This window comes from Rattus norvegicus, chromosome 3 (assembly GCF_036323735.1).
Source record: "Rattus norvegicus strain BN/NHsdMcwi chromosome 3, GRCr8, whole genome shotgun sequence".
Taxonomy (NCBI): Eukaryota; Metazoa; Chordata; class Mammalia; order Rodentia; family Muridae; genus Rattus; species Rattus norvegicus.
Genome location: NC_086021.1, coordinates 177,973,152 through 177,991,079, shown reverse-complemented (window position 1 = coordinate 177,991,079; position 17,928 = coordinate 177,973,152). Strand labels below are relative to the sequence as shown.

The following is a 17,928-nucleotide window of genomic DNA, read 5'->3' as shown; positions in this document are numbered from 1 at the left end:
TGTAATCCTGGTGCTGAGGAGGCAGAGGCTGGAGTACCCCTGGGGCTCCCTGGCTAGCCAGACACTGATAAAAGCCAGGTTCACTGAGAGCCCTAATCTCAAAAAAAATAAAAATAAAAAAGATGCAATGTGGCCCACACCTTTGATCCTAGCTCGGCAAAGACAGAGACAGGCTGGTCTCTGTGAGTTCAAGGCCAGCCTGGTCTTTATATGGAGCTGTAGACCAACTAGGACTATGTAATGAGATCCTGTCTAAAATAATAATAATCGGTCCCCAGCTCCGAAAAAAAAATAATAATAAAGTTTCAAGAAGGAGGAGGAAGAAAAGAAGCTAATTTCTAAAGTAACCCAGATTTGAGTCCCAACGTCAAGGCTCCGTGCTGTTGTCTCTGGTCCTCAGCTCTCTGTGTGTGGAGGAAACACCGTGTCTCCCCCTTGTATCCCACCACATATTTACGAAGCAGTAGTCGCTGTCATGCCTGCTGGTGTTTTGATCACCATGCCTTTTCCTGGACTTTTATCTTGGTTTAAGCCTGTTTGGTGGGGTCCCCAGTCTGGATCGGAGTCAGAATCCCAACATGATGAATCTCCAGCCTATGACTACCCAAAGCATGGCCATCCTCCCCGGGCTCCGGGGAAAAATTGGAGCGTGGGTAACTGGTCACGTGTTCACACGCTCCAGGGTTTGGAGTTGCTGCGTCTGTCCCCTCCGAGTGGAAGAGGCCAAATGACCTCCAGATTTCGTTTCAGTTTCCTATTATCCACTTCTGAAAGGGACAACGGACCTCTTGTTTGAACAGCTTCCCCGAGCCAGAGGAAACAATGTTCACTCCAGCAGGTACAAAGGACTGGCTTCCCGTACACTGGGTTGTCAATTGCGTTCTTAATACAAAGATGAGTTCCAGAGCACAGACAGTAGGGGAGAAAGAGAGATTATCTGGGGACCACAGCGAGATGTCAATAATTGACAAAAACACAGGCTTCCTCTTCCCTCTTTGCAAGTGAGAAAACTTGCCAGGACCCACAACCTCCCTTTTCTTAAGCCTTGCCATTCTGGGCTTGTTTGTTGGGTCAACAAAAAGACAATAAGGGAGAAACACAAGTTGACTCTTTTGAAATTTCAGCTACTCCCAGTCCTCTCAAAAAAATCAGACACAAGCAAATAAAAACTGGCCCCAAACTTGAACACAGCGTCTACATCCTGGGAGCGACCTTTGCGCCAACCTCTATACTTCAAAAGGACGATTCACCAAATTGTGGTTTTATGGTGGTATTTAAAACGAAACAAAAATTTTAAAAGAAGAAAACAAGACACAGAAAGAAAAAAAGAAAGAAAGAGAAAAAGAGGAAGGAAGGAAGGAAGAAGAAAGGTCTAAGATTCATGAAAAGCATAGGTCTTTCTCTTCTGGAGAACAATTTTTCAAATTATTCTCCTTTTAGCAGTAACTAAGATCCTACAAATCCTGGGGCGTCAAGGAGTTGAACTTGGTTTTATCCTGAACAATGAAAAATCAAATCTACAAACAAAAACTTACTTTGTGTTGGTTAGCTCTAAGGATGCTGTTAAGCTCTCTCAGACTTGTGTGTGTGTGTGTGTGTGTGTGTGTGTGTGACAGTGTGAGTGTAGTGTGTGAGTGTGTCTGTGAGTGTATCTGTGAGTGTGCATGAATGTGTCTGTGACTGTGAGAGTGAATCTGACTTCGAGTGTGTATGTGAGTGTGTGTCTGTGTGTGAGTGTCTGTGAGTGGGAGTGTGTGTGTGTGTGTATATGAAGTGTATCAGTGTGTGTGCCTCTGAGAGTATCTGTGAGGGCTAGTGTGTGTCTGAGTGTGTGAGAGTGTGTCTGTGAGTGTATCTGTGAGTGTGCATGAATGTGTCTGTGACTGTGAGAGTGAATCTGACTTCGAGTGTGTATGTGAGTGTGCGTCTGTGTGTGAGTGTCTGTGAGTGGGAGTGTGTGTGTGTATGAAGTGTATCAGTGTGTGTGTCTCTGAGAGTATCTGTGAGGGCTAGTGTGTGTCAGTGTGTGTCTGAGTGTGTGAGAGTGTGTCTGAGTTCGAGTGTGTGTGAGTGTATGAATGTGTGTCAGTGTGTGTGTCTGCGAGGGCTATGTGTGTCAGCGTGTACATGAATGTGTATGAGAATGTGTGTTTGTGAGTGTCAGTGTGTGTAAGTGTGTGAGTATGTGAGTGTGTGATCGGTTGGGGGAGGGGGGGCCTGACACAGCTGAAAGCCCCAGAGTAGAATTTTTCTCCCTTTACAGTCAACTTGAACTGGTCAGACAAAAAGTCAGTTTTTGAGGAAAAAAAATTTTTAATGATTTTTTTTTTAAATGCTCTGTTGTTTTGCCTGCATGTATGTCTGGGTGAGATTGGCTATCTCCTGGAACTGAGTTACAGACAGTTGTGAGCTGTCAGGTTGGTACTGGGAATTGAACCCAGGTCCTCTGGAAGAACAATTAGTGCTCTTAACCCCTGAGCCATCCCTCCAGCCCCAAAAATATTTTTTGAAAATATGCTTTCATTTTCCCCCCCAAAAAAAGTTGTGTAATCTTTTCACATCCTACCTTTCTTTCTCTCATCTCCTTCTTTTAAAAAATAATTTATGTGTATATGCGTTTGTTTGCCTGAGTTCATGCACCACACACACGCAGTGCTCACAGAAGCCAGTAGAGGGCATTAGGTCCCGGAAAACTGGAATTACAGATGGTTGCGAACCGCCACACAGGTGCTAGGAACTGAACCAGGAAGCTACAGAAGCAGTGGCAGCTCTTAACTGAGCTGCGGAGACGGCTCTCCAGCCCCCCCTTTTTAGCTGCACGATGGGAAGTTTCAAATCTTAACACAGACAACAGCAGGAGCCAGTCTCATTCCCTCATCTTACCCACCTGTTTGTTTGTTTGTTTGTTTGCTTGTTTTATTGATATTGTTTTTAGGTAAGTTATCACCGTGTAGACAGCCGCCCTGGAACTCACTGTGTAAACCAGGCTGACCTTAAAACTCTAAACAATCCCTCTGCCTCAGCCTCCCAAGTACTGGGATTAAAAGCATGCACCACCATCACCACCACTACACCCAGGTATAGGGGATCCCTGTGGCTACCATCTTGCTTGCTGTGCTGCCCCCTCCCTGCTCACTCCTCCCGATCTCCAGCTTTATTGGCCCAGAGGGAAGCCAGAGCCCCACAGCACTTTCAAAGCCTCCCAGGTTCTCTGCACTGTGTTTTGTTTTGTGTTTTAAGATTTATTTGTTTTATTTATATGAACACACCATAGCTGTCAGACACACCAGAAGAGGACATTGGATCCCAGACGGTTGTGAGCCACCATGTGGTTGCTGGGAATTGAACTCAGGACCTCTGGAAGAGCAGTTGGAGCTCTAAACCGCTGAGCCACCTCTCCAGCCACCAGCACTGTGTTTTAATCTGGCATTTCCCAGGGACTTTTCATTGTGGAAAGTTGTAAATGTCATGGATAACAGAAGTGACTCTGAACCTTTCACCTGAGCTCACGATGACTGACCTTCCTATACACTTACAAATGATTCACTGTGTCTTCCTTGTCTCTGCAACACACGCCAGCAATGGCAATGAGTCGCTGCCAATGAGCTAAAACTTCTGTAGTGTGTTACCCCGTTTCCTTCCCAAACCTGCTTACTTAGTTAACATTTTGTGTTGTGTTCTTTCTTGGGGTGGGGGTTTGTGCATATGTGTACACTGGTGTGCTCCTGTGTGTGTACACTGGTGTGCTCCTGTGTGTGTGCACTGCTGTGCTCCTGTGTGTGTGCACTGCTGTGCACCTGTGTGTGTGCCCTGGTGTGCTTCTGTGTGTGTGCCCTGGTGTGCTCCTGTGTGTGTGCACTGGTGTGCTCCTGTGTGTACACTGGTGTGCTCCTGTGTGTGCACTGGTGTGCTCCTGTGTGTGTGCACTGGTGTGCTCCTGTGTGTGTGCACTGCTGTGCACTTGTGTGTGTGCCCTGGTGTGCTCCTGTGTGTGTGCACACTGATGTGCTCCTGTGTGTGTGCACTGGTGTGCTCCTGTGTGTTCACTGGTGTGCTCCTGTGTGTGCACTGGTGTGCTCCTGTGTGTGTGCACTGGTGTGCTCCTGTGTGTGTGCACTGCTGTGCACTTGTGTGTGTGCACTGGTGTGCTCCTGTGTGTGTGCACTGCTGTGCACCTGTGTGTGTGCACTGCTGTGCTCCTGTGTGTGTGCACTGGTGTGCTCCTGTGTGTACACTGGTGTGCTCCTGTGTGTGCACACTGCTGTGCTCCTGTGTGTGCGCACTGGTGTGCTCCTGTGTGTGTACACTGGTGTGCACCTGTGTGTGTGCACTGGTGTGCTCCTGTATGTACACTGGTGTGCTCCTGTGTGTGCACTGGTGTGCTCCTGTGTGTATGCACTGCTGTGCACCTGTGTGTGTGCACTGGTGTGCTCCTGTATGTACACTGGTGTGCTCCTGTGTGTGTACTGGTGTGCTCCTGTGTGTGCACACTGCTGTGCACCTGTGTGTGCGCACTGGTGTGCTCCTGTGTGTGTGCACTGGTGTGCTCCTGTGTGTGTGCACTGCTGTGCACCTGTGTGTGCGCACTGCTGTGCTCCTGTGTGTGCACTGGTGTGCTCCTGTGTGTGTGCACTGCTGTGCTCCTGTGTGTGTGCACACTGGTGTGCTCCTGTGTGGGTGCACTGCTGTGCTCCTGTGTGTGTGCACACTGGTGTGCTCCTGTGTGTGTGCACTGCTGTGCACCTGTGTGTGCGCACTGGTGTGCTCCTGTGTGTGTGCACTGCTGTGCACCTGTGTGTGTGCACTGCTGTGCTCCTGTGTGTGTGCACTGCTGTGCTCCTGTGTGTGTGCACTGGTGTGCACCTGTGTGTGTACACTGGTGTGCTCCTGTGTGTACACTGGTGTGCTCCTGTGTGTGTGCACTGGTATGTTCCTGTGTGTGCCCTGGTGTGCTCCTGTGTGTGCACTGCTGTGCTCCTGTGTGTACGCACTGCTGTGCTCCTGTGTGTGTGCACATTGGTGCACTCCTATGTGTGTGCATTGGGAAGCTAGAGGAGGACTCTGTGTCTGTGTATCACAGTCTGCCTTATTCCCTTGGGACAGAGTCTCTCACTGAACCTAAGGGCAGGATGACCAGGCAGATGGAACCCAGCACTAAGCTCAGAACTATGGAGTGGCCGCCATGCACTGAGCCCAGGGTTCCCTGTCCCCAAGGACAACAACAGGTATCTAGTCATTTTAGCCAGAGGCAACGCTCACATCTCTAAGCCTTGCACTTGAGAGGTAAAGGCAGGGACATCAGAATTCCAAGGCTATATACAGTGACTTCAAGGTTAGCCTGGACTATCTGAAAGCCTGCCTTAGAAAACTAATACATTAAGTAAGTAAGTAAATAGAATGAAACAGGCTGGTTTGGTGGCTCAGTGGGTAAAGGGCTCACCACTAAGCCTGATGACCTGAGTTCGATCCCTGGAAACCAAACGGTAGAAGGAGTGAACTGACTCCCACAAATGTTCCTGATCTCTACACAATGCTACAGCAGACATCTGCTCCCCCCAACAAACACATGCACACACACATGCAAACACACACACACACACACACACACACACACACATTTAGAAGGGAGACAGAGAGACGTGGCTCAGCAGACAGAAGCATTTTTGTTTGTTTGTTTGTTTGTTTGTTTTTTCGGAGCTGGGGACCGAACCCAGAGCCTTGCGGTTGCTAGGCAAAGCGCTCTACCACTGAGCTAAATCCCCAACCCGTGACAGAAGCATTTTTGAGAAGCCCTGATAACCTGAGTCTGATTCCTTGATCTCACACATCAGGAGAAAATCAAGCCTTACAGGCCATCCTCCAACCTCCACACGCATAAATAAATAAATAAATAAATAAATAAATAAATAAATAAATAAATAAATAAATAAATAAATAAATTTTAAAACAATCCAGGTTGGAGCGGTGGCGCATTAAATGAATTGAAGTGTTTGCTGTGGAACCCAACGGACCCACTTGGTGGGGGAACACACAGATTCCTAAAACTGTCCTCTGACCTCCACACATGCACCACAGTACGACTGCACAGACTCACAAATAAAATGTAATAAACATTTTAAAATATACTAAGTCTTAAATGTCAAACTAGAAAAAAGGAAGGAGGAAAAGAAGGAAAGAAAGGAGGGAGGGAAGGAAGGAAGGAAGGAAGGAAGGAAGGAAGGAAGGAAGGAAGGAAGGAAGGAAGGAGTGAACTTCTTTGTAGACCAGAACAAATCTAGACCCAGCACTGAGGAGCGATGCTCCCCGGGGTGACACTTCTGTCTGCCGCTTCCTGACCAGCTGAGGTTCAGATTTGGAATCCATTAAGAACGGTGGCTGTTGTAAGGTTCTTCCAATATCCCCTTCCAGTTTTCTGCGCCCTAGGCTGTCCCATGATCCTCTCTGGCCGCAAAGGAGAAAGTGACCCCTCAAGAGCCAGACCACAGTTCTAACAGCCAGCCTGGCAGTGTCCCCACACCTGCCCAGGCCTGGATCCCTGTGACCACTTAGTAAACATCTTTATGAGGCAGACACCCCTTAACGACTTTCAGGACAGTGTAGAGGGTAGGGGTGGGTCTCTGGCCTCCAGGTCCCAACTCCCCGTTCCCACTCCCCGTCCCCACTCCCCGTCCCCACTCCCGAGCGCTCCACTCCTTCCAGGTGGGACTCTTGTTGATTTCATTTGCCATCCGTGTTTTTTGCAGCCCATAAACACCTTGGTCATTTTTACCAGTGTCTAAAAGATATTTATGACCCAAATATGAAAAACGTGTGGGAATTAACACTTAGGCAAGTAGATTGTGTTATTTATTCTTGGAGAGAAAACTCAGCACAGAATACCAAAACAGGCCCAGCCTGAGCATGCAAATATGTCCCTAGTTATGGGTCTGATGAGAACTATTTAGAACTATTTACTGTCGCTAGCTCGGTAAGGGGTGGCCCTGCAGGGGTTTAATGGTCATCAGCTTCCTGTTTGCATGTTTTTTATAGCATTCTTATGCTGGAGAGTGAAGGAAGCAAAATAAAGAGATGTTGAACCCCCGGTTAATCAAAATCCATTTTGACACTCTTGATGGCCTCCCCCGACTGGGGCTCTCACTGGCTTTGTATTGACAGACGCCATTTGCTCCTTTACGACGTGACAATAAAACCCTTCAGCCTTGCTCAGTCTTTAGTCCCTTCCCTCTGCTGACAGGAAAGGACCAAATGGCTCGGAGGTTCTCCCCCACAGCGAGCATATTTTCATTAAAGATGATAACTTTACGACGCACGGAGAAGACGCTCGCTCCCAGCCGCTGCGCACTCACGTTTGCTAAGCGACCCAGATTTTAGGCTGTCACATAAAATGGAAGTAAGCACAAATAGGTGTTTGAACAGAGGCTGACCAGCAAAATCGTGCACACAAAAATTAATTAAAAAAAAAAAAAAACCTCAGCATATTATGCGGTTGGGGATTAAGCTCAGTGGTTGAGTGCTTGCCTAGCAAGCACAAGGCCCTGGGTTCAGCTCTGGGGGAGGAAAGTATATTAAAAAAAAAAAAATCCCTTTTCAGTCCTAACAAAGAAATCCCGTAGAAGAAATACCAAGGACAAGGCTCCTTCTTCTGGCTATTGTGTCATTTCCATAAAATGACTCTGAAGAGCTGGCAGCTAACTCAGAGGAGGCCTGCTTCTCCTAAAAGTCGCCTGACCTCCGGATTCCTGCTGCAGCATTGTGGATTCATTCATTCGATTCCGCCCCCTCGCCTCTTCCTGCCTCCACTCCCCACCCCCAAGACACACACACACACACACACACACACACACACACACACACACGCGCGCCATCCCCGGCTCAGGCCAGCCTGGTCTACAGAGTAAGTTCCACAATAGCCAAGGCTACACGGATACAGGGTTTCCCTGGGCAGCCCTGGTTGTCCTGGAACTCCTCTGTAGATCAGACTGGCCTCGAACTAAAAAATGAGACTGCCTATGCTTCCTGAGTGCTGAGATTAAAGGCGTGCACCACCATATTGGCCAGAATCGATTTTTATTTTTTTTTTTATTTTTTTATTTTTTTTTATTTTATTTTTTTTTTTCGGAGCTGAGGACCGAACCCAGGGCCTTGCACTTGCTAGGCAAGTGCTCTACCACTGAGCTAAATCCTCAACCCCCAGAATCGATTTTTTTTTTTTAAGATTTATTCATTTATAAATAAATACACTGTAGCTGTCTTCAGACACACCAGAAGAGGGCATCAGATCTCTTTACAGATGGTTGTGAGCCGCCATGTGGTTGCTGGGAATTGAACTCAGGACCTCTGGAAGAGTAGTCGGGTGCTCTTAACTGCTGAGCCATCTCTCCAGCCTCAGAATCGATTTTTAATCCATTTTAGTGCATCTTATATAAAAATCTCTCCTTTAGGGGTTGGGGATTTAGGCTCAGTGGTAGAGTGCTTGCCTAGCAAGCGCAAGGCCCTGGGTTCGGTCCCCCGCTCCGAAAGAAAAAAAAGAAAAGAAAAGAAAAGAAAAAAATCTCTCCTTTAGTTTTCTGTCATGAATCTGCGCTTGCGTTTATCTAGAGACAATTTTATAAAGGCTTACGTCTATTTTGTGTGTGTGAGTATTTTTTTTTTTTTTTTTGGTTCTTTTTTTCGGAGCTGGGGACCGAACCCAGGGCCTTGCGCTTCCTAGGTAAGCGCTCTACCACTGAGGTGTGTGAGTATTTTAACTGCACATACCTATGGGCATCATATTCATGCCTGGTGCTCACAGAGGCCAAAGTGGGCATGGGCTCCATGGAACTGGAACTAAAAACGACTTGGGGCTGCCCTGCGGATGCGGGGAACAGAGCCTGGGTCCTTGCAAGAGCAGACAGCTGTCCTTACCCCTCAGTCGCCTTCCCAGGCACTATATCCACATCTTCACATCCACGTAGTGCTAATCCAAACCCTCCAACAATCCAGTAAATCTAATCGTCTCGCCAGAAGCCTTCATTCGAAGTTCTAAACCCTCCTTGCCGTGAAACGATCTATTCATGGGCTCTGGGCATCAGGACTCAGGCTCCTGTAGAGCCTCCTACTCTGTCAGGTGGAGAGAGGTGCTATCAATGTATCCATTGTCTGGATGGGCAAGGTGAGGCGGAGAGCTAGAGCCGCTCACTCTAAGCCAGAGAGATGGAGTCACGTGTCAGACCAAAGCAACCTGGATCCAGGCCAAGTCCCGCCTCTCTATTATGCCGTGGCGTCTTAGTTGAAGGGATAATGCTGGAAGGAAGGAAGGAAAACAGATGGGCAGATGGATGGATGATAGGTGGAAGGAAGATGAGTAGGTGGATGAATGAATGGATGGATGAAGGGATGATAGATGGATGACGGATGGATAGGTACATAGGAGAGATAGATAGATGCATAGATACATAGATACATACAGAGATACACAGATAGGAAAGATGGATGGATGGATAGATAAATATGTAGATAGAAAAGATGGATGGATGGATGACTGATGGATGGATGGATGACTAATGGGTGGATAGATAGATGACTGATGGGTGGATAGATAGATGACTGATGGATGGATGGATAGATGACTGATGGATGGATGGATAGATGACTGATGGATGGATGGATAGATGACTGATGGGTAGGTAGATAGATGACTGATGGGTGGATGGATAGATGACTGATGGGTGGATGGATAGATGACTGATGGGTGGATGGATAGATGACTGATGGGTGGATAGATGACTGATGGGTGGATAGATAGATGACTGATGGGTGGATAGATGACTGATGGGTGGATGGATAGATGACTGATGGGTGGATAGATGACTGATGGATGGATGGATAGATGACTGATGGGTGGATGGATAGATGACTGATGGGTGGATAGATGACTGATGGGTGGATAGATGACTGATGGGTGGATAGATGACTGATGGGTGGATAGATGACTGATGGGTGGATGGATGACTGATGGGTGGATAGATGACTGATGGGTGGATGGATGACTGATGGGTGGATGGATAGATGACTGATGGGTGGATGGATAGATGACTGATGGGTGGATAGATGACTGATGGATGGATGGATAGATGACTGATGGGTGGATAGATAGATGACTGATAGGTGGATAGATGACTGATGGATGGATAGATAGATGACTGATAGGTGGATAGATGACTGATGGGTGGATAGATAGATGACTGATGGGTGGATAGATAGATGACTGATGGGTGGATAGATAGATGACTGATGGGTGGATAGATGACTGATGGGTGGATGGATAGATGACTGATGGGTGGATAGATGACTGATGGATGGATGGATAGATGACTGATGGGTGGATAGATAGATGACTGATAGGTGGATAGATGACTGATGGATGGATAGATAGATGACTGATGGGTAGGTAGATAGATGACTGATGGGTGGATAGATAGATGACTGATGGGTGGATAGATAGATGACTGATGGGTGGATAGATAGATGACTGATGGATGGATAGATGACTGATGGATGGATAGATGACTGATGGGTGGATAGATAGATGACTGATGGATGGATGGATAGATGACTGATGATGGATAGATGACTAATGGGTGGATAGATAGATGACTGATGGGTAGGTAGATAGATGACTGATGGGTGGATGGATAGATGACTGATGGGTGGATGGATAGATGACTGATGGGTGGATAGATAGATGACTGATAGGTGGATAGATGACTGATGGATGGATAGATAGATGACTGATAGGTGGATAGATGACTGATGGGTGGATAGATAGATGACTGATGGGTGGATAGATAGATGACTGATGGGTGGATAGATAGATGACTGATGGGTGGATAGATGACTGATGGGTGGATGGATAGATGACTGATGGGTGGATAGATGACTGATGGGTGGATAGATGACTGATGGGTGGATGGATGACTGATGGGTGGATAGATGACTGATGGGTGGATGGATAGATGACTGATGGGTGGATAGATGACTGATGGGTGGATAGATGACTGATGGATGGATGGATAGATGACTGATGGGTGGATGGATAGATGACTGATGGGTGGATGGATAGATGACTGATGGGTGGATAGATGACTGATGGGTGGATGGATAGATGACTGATGGGTAGATAGATGACTGATGGGTGGATGGATAGATGACTGATGGGTAGATAGATGACTGATGGGTGGATAGATAGATGACTGATGGGTGGATAGATGACTGATGGATGGACAGATGACTGGTGGGTAGATGACTGATGGGTAGATAAGAATAAATTGATGGCTGGCTGATAGAATGGATGAGGGGCAATAGATGGATGAGGAAAGAGTGGACAGATGGAAATGGATGGTACAATTTCAGTTGTCTGCATAACCTTTGGTGGGGGACATGTTACTGGTTATCCAGCCTGGAGCCCAGGCACATTAACAGCACTCTACTTTATTGTTTTCATTTAATTGAGACAAGGTCTCATTAAATTGTCTAGGCTAACCTAGAACTGTTTCCCACATTGACCCGAAACTCTAGATTCCCCTGCCTCAGCTTCCTGAGCAGCTAAGGTGACAGGTCTATAACCCCAACCCAGTTCCATTTTCTGTTTTCTTGATTCGTTTTGTTATGGAGACAGGGTCTCATGTAGCCCAGGCTAGCCCCAAACTCACTATGTAGCTGAGTGTGACCTTGAACTCCTGATCCTCCTGCCTCTTCCTCTAGAAAGCTGGGGTTATAGGTATGCAAGCACCAACCATCATGTCTGGCCTATTAAGTAATGGTTCTAAGTGGCAAACTGTGTCATGTGAATACATCTAGGCTCATAATTTCTATCACCTCTACAATTATTCCCTCAGACATCAGCTCAGCTTCCTGCTTTGAAGCATCACTGGTTGAAGCCAGGAGATGGTGGCACACACCTTTAATCCAAGCGCTCAGGAGGCAGAGGCAGGTGGATTTCTGAGTTGGAGGCCAGTCTGGTCTACAGAACTAGTTCCAGGACAGGACAGCCAGGGCTACAGGAAGAAACCCTGTCTTAAAAACAAAAACAAGGTACTGCACAGATGGCTCAGAGGTTAAGAGCACTGACCGCTCTTCCAGAGGTCCTGAGTTCAAATCCCAGCAACCACATGGTGGCTCACAACCATCTGTAATGGGATCTGATGCCTCTTCTGGTGTGTCTGAGGACAGCTACAGTGTACTCATATAAATCTTTAGAAAACAAAAATGTAGCCCCACCGCTCTCAGCAGGATTCTTCCTTCTTACCCTGCACCAAGGCTGGAGACCACCCCACCACCCCACCACCCCAATGAATCATTTAGTCTGTTCTCACCATCTAACAGTCAGGGAGACTGAGAATCAGCAAAGTAAATAGCAAGAGAACAAATGTCCAGAATTCTCCAGGAAGTGTCCTGACAGTACAGTCTCTCTCTCTCTCTCTCTCTCTCTCTCTCTCTCTCTCTCTCTCTCTCTCTCTCTCTCTCTGTGTGTGTGTGTGTCTCCTTCATCCAGACTCACCCCTCCTTCTTCTCCTCTTCCTTTTTCTTGTTCTTCCTCTCTCTGTCTCTCTCTGTGTGTATTTACCTGTTTTGTTATTAACAAGGAAGCAAGTCTTGCAACCTGACATTTTGAAGAGGTCTCCTCTTCCTCCCTCTTCCCTCTCTTCTCCCTCTCTCCCTCTCTTTCCTCTCTCTCCATCCAGACCTTCTAGACCTTGAATTTCTGGCGATGCCTGAACTAGAATCAATGCCGGCGGCCTATTCTCACTCCCACCTGCACCTTAGCCCCACATAAAAGCCTGTTGATCCGGTTGACCATTTGTTTGGCTTATGTGACAAATGGTTGATGGGAATTTTCCCTGGAATCAGTTCGATGGTTGGGCTGGGATCCTCGGGGCTCATTTTTCCCGCTGGAAGGACAACTTGTTTGAAATCTTGTGAACATCATTGACCTGAAGACTGCTCAAGGCAGGAAAACTCAGTTAGGAGGAATGGATTTTTCTGGATGTCCAAGGAGAGAGAGAGAGAGAGAGAGAGAGAGAGAGAGAGAGAGAGAGAGAGAGAGAGAGAGAGAGAGAGAGAGAGAGAACAAGAACTCAGGTATAGAGAGACAGCACCAGGCATAGTGACTCACACTTGCTAGAGACCAAGAGTTCTGGATCAGCTTTGGTAGCACATAGGGACCCCACCGAGGGGAGAAAAGGAAGAGAGACCCTGGACTCAGTGGACTGAGGGGCGAGGTACTATCACTTATTAAAATACTTTACACTGTGATCCACAGAAGCAATTCCCACCACTGTGAGAAAGCAAACTGAACTCAAAGTGACATGGGAGCCCAGCCTGCTAAAGATGCTGTGGCTGATCGCTCTCCACCACAGACTCCTGAGTTCCAGCTTGCCCGTTGGTGTTCCCTCACAGGAGGGGGTGGGAAGGGCCATTGGATCCTCAGGGAGATTCCAGTTTCTGCCCCCTGCACCTCTCAGACACTTGTATATAATTCTACCCTAACTGAAAGTGTCCTTGTGGTTTTATGGCATCAAGAAACTAGAGCACATGCGTGTGTCTTAGTCAGGGTTTCTATTCCTGCACAAACATCAGGACCAAGAAGCAGGTTGCGGAGGAAAGGGTTTATTCAGCTTACACTTCCACATTGCTGTTCATCACCAAAGGAAGTCAGGACAGGAACTCAAACAGGTCAGGAAGCAGGAGCTGATGCAGAGGCTACGAAGGGATGTTACTTAATGGCTTGCTCCCCCTGCCTTGCTCATCTTGCTTTCTTATAGAACCCAAGACCACCAGCCCAGGGATGGCCCCGCCCTCCTTGATCACTAATTGAGAAAATGCCTTACAACTAGCTGGATCTCATGGAGGCATTTCCTCATGAGAGGCTCCTTTCTCTGTGATAACTCCAGCTTGGGTCAGGTTGACACACAAAACCAGCCAGTACAATGTGGTAGAAAAGTTACCAGAGCTGGGATCTCCATCTGTGGAGCTTCGGGGAAGCCATCATCCATGCTGTGTGAGATGGCTGAGATGTGGCTGCCTTGTGGTCCTCCACCCTCCTGTAAGTAACCCCTCGCCTGTGCTCTGGGAGTAAACACAATGGACTCATCAGCCAGCCAGGATGGGCTTCGGTGGATCCCACTGCAGCTGTCCTATAAGTGCCTATGAGGAGGATGGGTGTTGTCTGCATCTCCTGAGGGAAGGAGTTGCTGCAGCCACGGCTGTTTTGTGGTCATACCTGAGAGATGGCTACTCTTCTTCCCCCTGCTTATCTAGTGTATGCTGGGGGAGAGAGGTGGTGACTGTAAGTTCAGAGGCCACGTGGTTCTATCTGTTATTTGGCCACATTTGTGATCTGTGTGTGAACCAGCTATGGAATGCAGGGTCTTTCCCCTGTTAGGGATTGCGCTCTCTCTGTCTCTGTCTCTGTCTCTGCCTCTGTCTCTGCCTCTGTCTCTCTCTCTCTCTTTCTCTCTTTCTCCTTTTATTTATTCATTTACTTACTTATTTTTGTTTATTTAGATAGAGTGTCTCCTGGCTCCGACTCCACTCAAATGTACTATGTAACCCAGGCTGCCCATGAACCCCTTGCCCCCACCTCCACATCTGCCCCCTTCTTTCTCCTCCTTTCTTCTCCCCCCCTCTCTCCCTCTCCTTCTTACATTGTTAATGTCCATTCTTCCTCCAAGATTTTACTATGAAAATACTGACAACAGTCCAATGACACCCCCCTACCCCCACCCCACACACTCTGTCGGCATTCCCAGAACAATAAACACCCTTGTCATGGGAGCAGCCCTGTCACTTAAGCAGACATTTCATTCACAGAGGCTCAGCTCAGAGAGCAACGGATGTGTTAACCTGTGAGAGCTTAGGTTCAAAATTAATAATAGTAGCTGCTAGTTTTGCTTTGTCTATCTGTCTGTCTGTCTGTCTGTCTGAGACAGGGTTTCTCTGTGTAGTCCTGGCCTTTCCTAGAACTAGTGCTGGCTTCCCACTCACAGACATCCCCCTGGCTCAGTTTCCAAAGTTCTGGGATTAAAGGCATGCACTACCTGGCTACTGCTATAATTTTTTGAGAGCTGTTAACTTCCAGGACTAGAGTCACAATCACGACTTGACCTCAGGGCTTCACCAGCTACAAATACTCACATGTTTTACCTCTCATATGTGTATGATTAAAAATAATACAAAGCAAATCTGTTTTTTTTTAAAAGATAATAATTCTGGACTGTCAAAAATGCCTCAAAAGGATAAGGGCCCTCACCACCAAGGATCGTATCTGGGCTCCACATAGCAGAAAGAAAGACCCATTGGCCTCTGGTGTCCCATGACACAAGCCACCCACACACACATGTCCCAACACTGTGTTGCTATGCTAAGCTAGTTTAGTTCACAGTTACCTTGCCCAGTCGCAACCAGAACAGCATGTAGATTCCACACTTGGATTATTAGTCAGCATTTTACTCTTTAGATTCATTTAGTTAGAAACAAGTTTAAGTTAATACTAGAATTTGGGAGGCAGAGGCAAGCAGGTCTCTGTGAGTTCAAGGCCACCCTGGTTTACAGAGAAAGTTTCAGGACAACTGAGGCTACACAGAGAAACCCTGCCTTGGGAAAAAAAAAAAAAAAAAAAGGAGATATGAAGCTTTCATTGTGAAATCTCAGTGCCTCGTCCTGCCCATGAGTGATTTGCTGTGACTTGGATCCTAGCTGGAGGCATTCACTGCATATAGAGGGGTGGGGTCTGTGGACTTTGACTCTTCCAAAATTCCTTTATCGATATCAACAGTGTATCTGCTGGTATTGTTGTGCATTTATCAACAATGCTGTCTTCTAAGGGTCATAGATTAAAAAGTCAGAGAGCAATCAGGAAGCTCTAAGAAAGCTGGCATTCTGATGTTGTGTTCGGGAGCCAACTGTTTATCCTCCTCCTTTGAGACAGACTCTCGAACAGCCCAGGCTAGCCTCAAAGTCATCCGGTACCTAAGGATGGCCCTGAACGGCTGAGCTTCCTGCCTTCCCCTCCAAAGAGCTGGGAGCGTGGGAGCGTGCCTCCATACGGGGTTTACATGGGTCTAAAACCTGAACTCAGGGGCTTCCTGCGTGTTGGGTTAGTGCACTATGAACTGAGCTGTTAATACAACCCCTTCCTCCTCCCCACCCCTCAAGTTTATGGTTCACTCTCAACTCCCCTTCATAGCTGCCTCTCCCTGGAAAATTAACTGATCACTTCAGAGAAGTGACATTTGATCTCTGTCATTAACGGAAATAGTCTAACAGCTACCGGCTTCCCACCTCGCCACCACCTGACCAGATTGGATCGCGCTCTCCCGTTCCAGAGAATAAACGGAATTTCTGAGAAGTTGGGTGTGTCCATGAGGCGGAGGGATTAATCTGAATCCAGACAGAATCTTGGAGGGTAAAAGTTAAGGGCAAAGCAGACTGCAGCCTGTCCAGTCTTGGTCTCAGGCAGTTCCACGTGTCTGGAGATCAGGCTCCCGGAGTCGGGCTGGGACACAGAATCACAGGGAACATGGGACACAAGAGAGGAAGAACTGCCCAGGGACAATTTTTCTCCTCAATATTTCCACCTGTGTATTGTCTTCTGCATATTTACACCACTCTCAAATAAAATAAATAGTAAAATCACCCTCAAAGAGCCAGGCGTGTGGACACAGGCCTATAATCCCAATACCAAGAAGGGAAAGCCGGTAGAGCGCTTGCCTAGCAAGCGCAAGGCCCTGGGTTCGGTCCCCAGCTCCGAAAAAAAGAAAAGAAAAGAAAAGAAAAGAAAAGAAAAGAAAGGAAAAGAAGAGAAAAGAAAAGAAAAAAAAAAAGAAGAAGGGAAAGCCGGTAGAATCAGGAATTCAAGGTCATCATTGACTGCATAGTGAGTTTGAGGCTAGCCTGAGCTACCTTGCTTAAATTTTTAAAAAATCGACTTACACAGGCCCAGCACTTACACAGATGAAAGAAGGTGACAGGGGGTTGGGGATTTAGCTCAGTGGTAGAGCGCTTGCCTAGCAAGCACAAGGCCCTGGGTTCGGTCCCCAGCTCCGGAAAAAAAAAACAAAAAAAGAAAAGAAAGAAGGTGACAGGACCAAGTCTAAAGTCCACCTAGGCTCCATGACAGATTCCCTATCACAAAACAATGAATGGCTGAATAAATAACCAGGCCTATTTGTAATATAATGCATATGCTAAGCATATGCTAATCACATGCTAAGTGTATGCTAAGTAGGCATTCGCACCTGGTGTTTGCCTGAGGCATCTCAGAAGCTCTGTGGTTTCTAGACCTCTCTTTAGCTCTCCTTTGGAAAAATCTCAGACTTGCAGAAAGGCCAACATAGATCCTACCTCCCAGCCCTTAGTGACTGAATCACCGCGGATGATGACTTTTACCACGTTCCGGTCCAGGGACTGATCAGGCCCACCCCTGCCTGGCTTCTGAGATGGAAGGGAGATTGTGTATGTTCGGGGATGATCGTAAACACCATGTGTTATTTATGTTTCCTTAGGAATTTGAAATTATGGCCTGCGAATTGTCACTAAGTCCCTTAGGTCATGTAAGCTAAAACTGAAGGATTTTTATACAACCACAGCATTTCCCAAATATCATCCTCCCCCTCTTCCTCATTCTCCTCTTCTTCTTTTTTTTTTTTTTTTTTTAAATTTGTTTTATTTTAGGGATGTGAGTACGCTGTAGCTGTCTTCAGACACACCACAAGAGGGCATCACAGATGCTTGTGAACCAACTTGTGGTGGCTGGGAATTGAACTCAGGACCCCTGGAAGAACAACCAGTGCTCTTAACTTCTGAGCTCACACACACACACACACACCCTTTTTTTTTTCTTTTCTTTTTTTTTTTTTTTTTTTTTTCTTTTTCGGAGCTGGGGACCGA

General features: G+C 47.0%; 1 protein-coding gene across 1 annotated transcript; it reads right to left on the bottom strand.

Annotated features, from left to right (window-relative positions):
- Nucleotides 1-10,303: 10,303 nt before the first annotated feature.
- Nucleotides 10,304-14,033, bottom strand: LOC134486331 (guanine nucleotide exchange factor subunit RIC1-like; the record flags this gene model as incomplete). Its single annotated transcript, XM_063285216.1, has 3 exons — nt 13,986-14,033; nt 10,662-11,284; nt 10,304-10,418 (listed from the first exon to the last, which is right to left on the bottom strand). Coding segments are annotated over exons 1-3 (786 nt in total), but the record flags the coding sequence as incomplete, so codon positions are not given.
- Between the last annotated feature and the right edge of the window lie 3,895 nt (nt 14,034-17,928).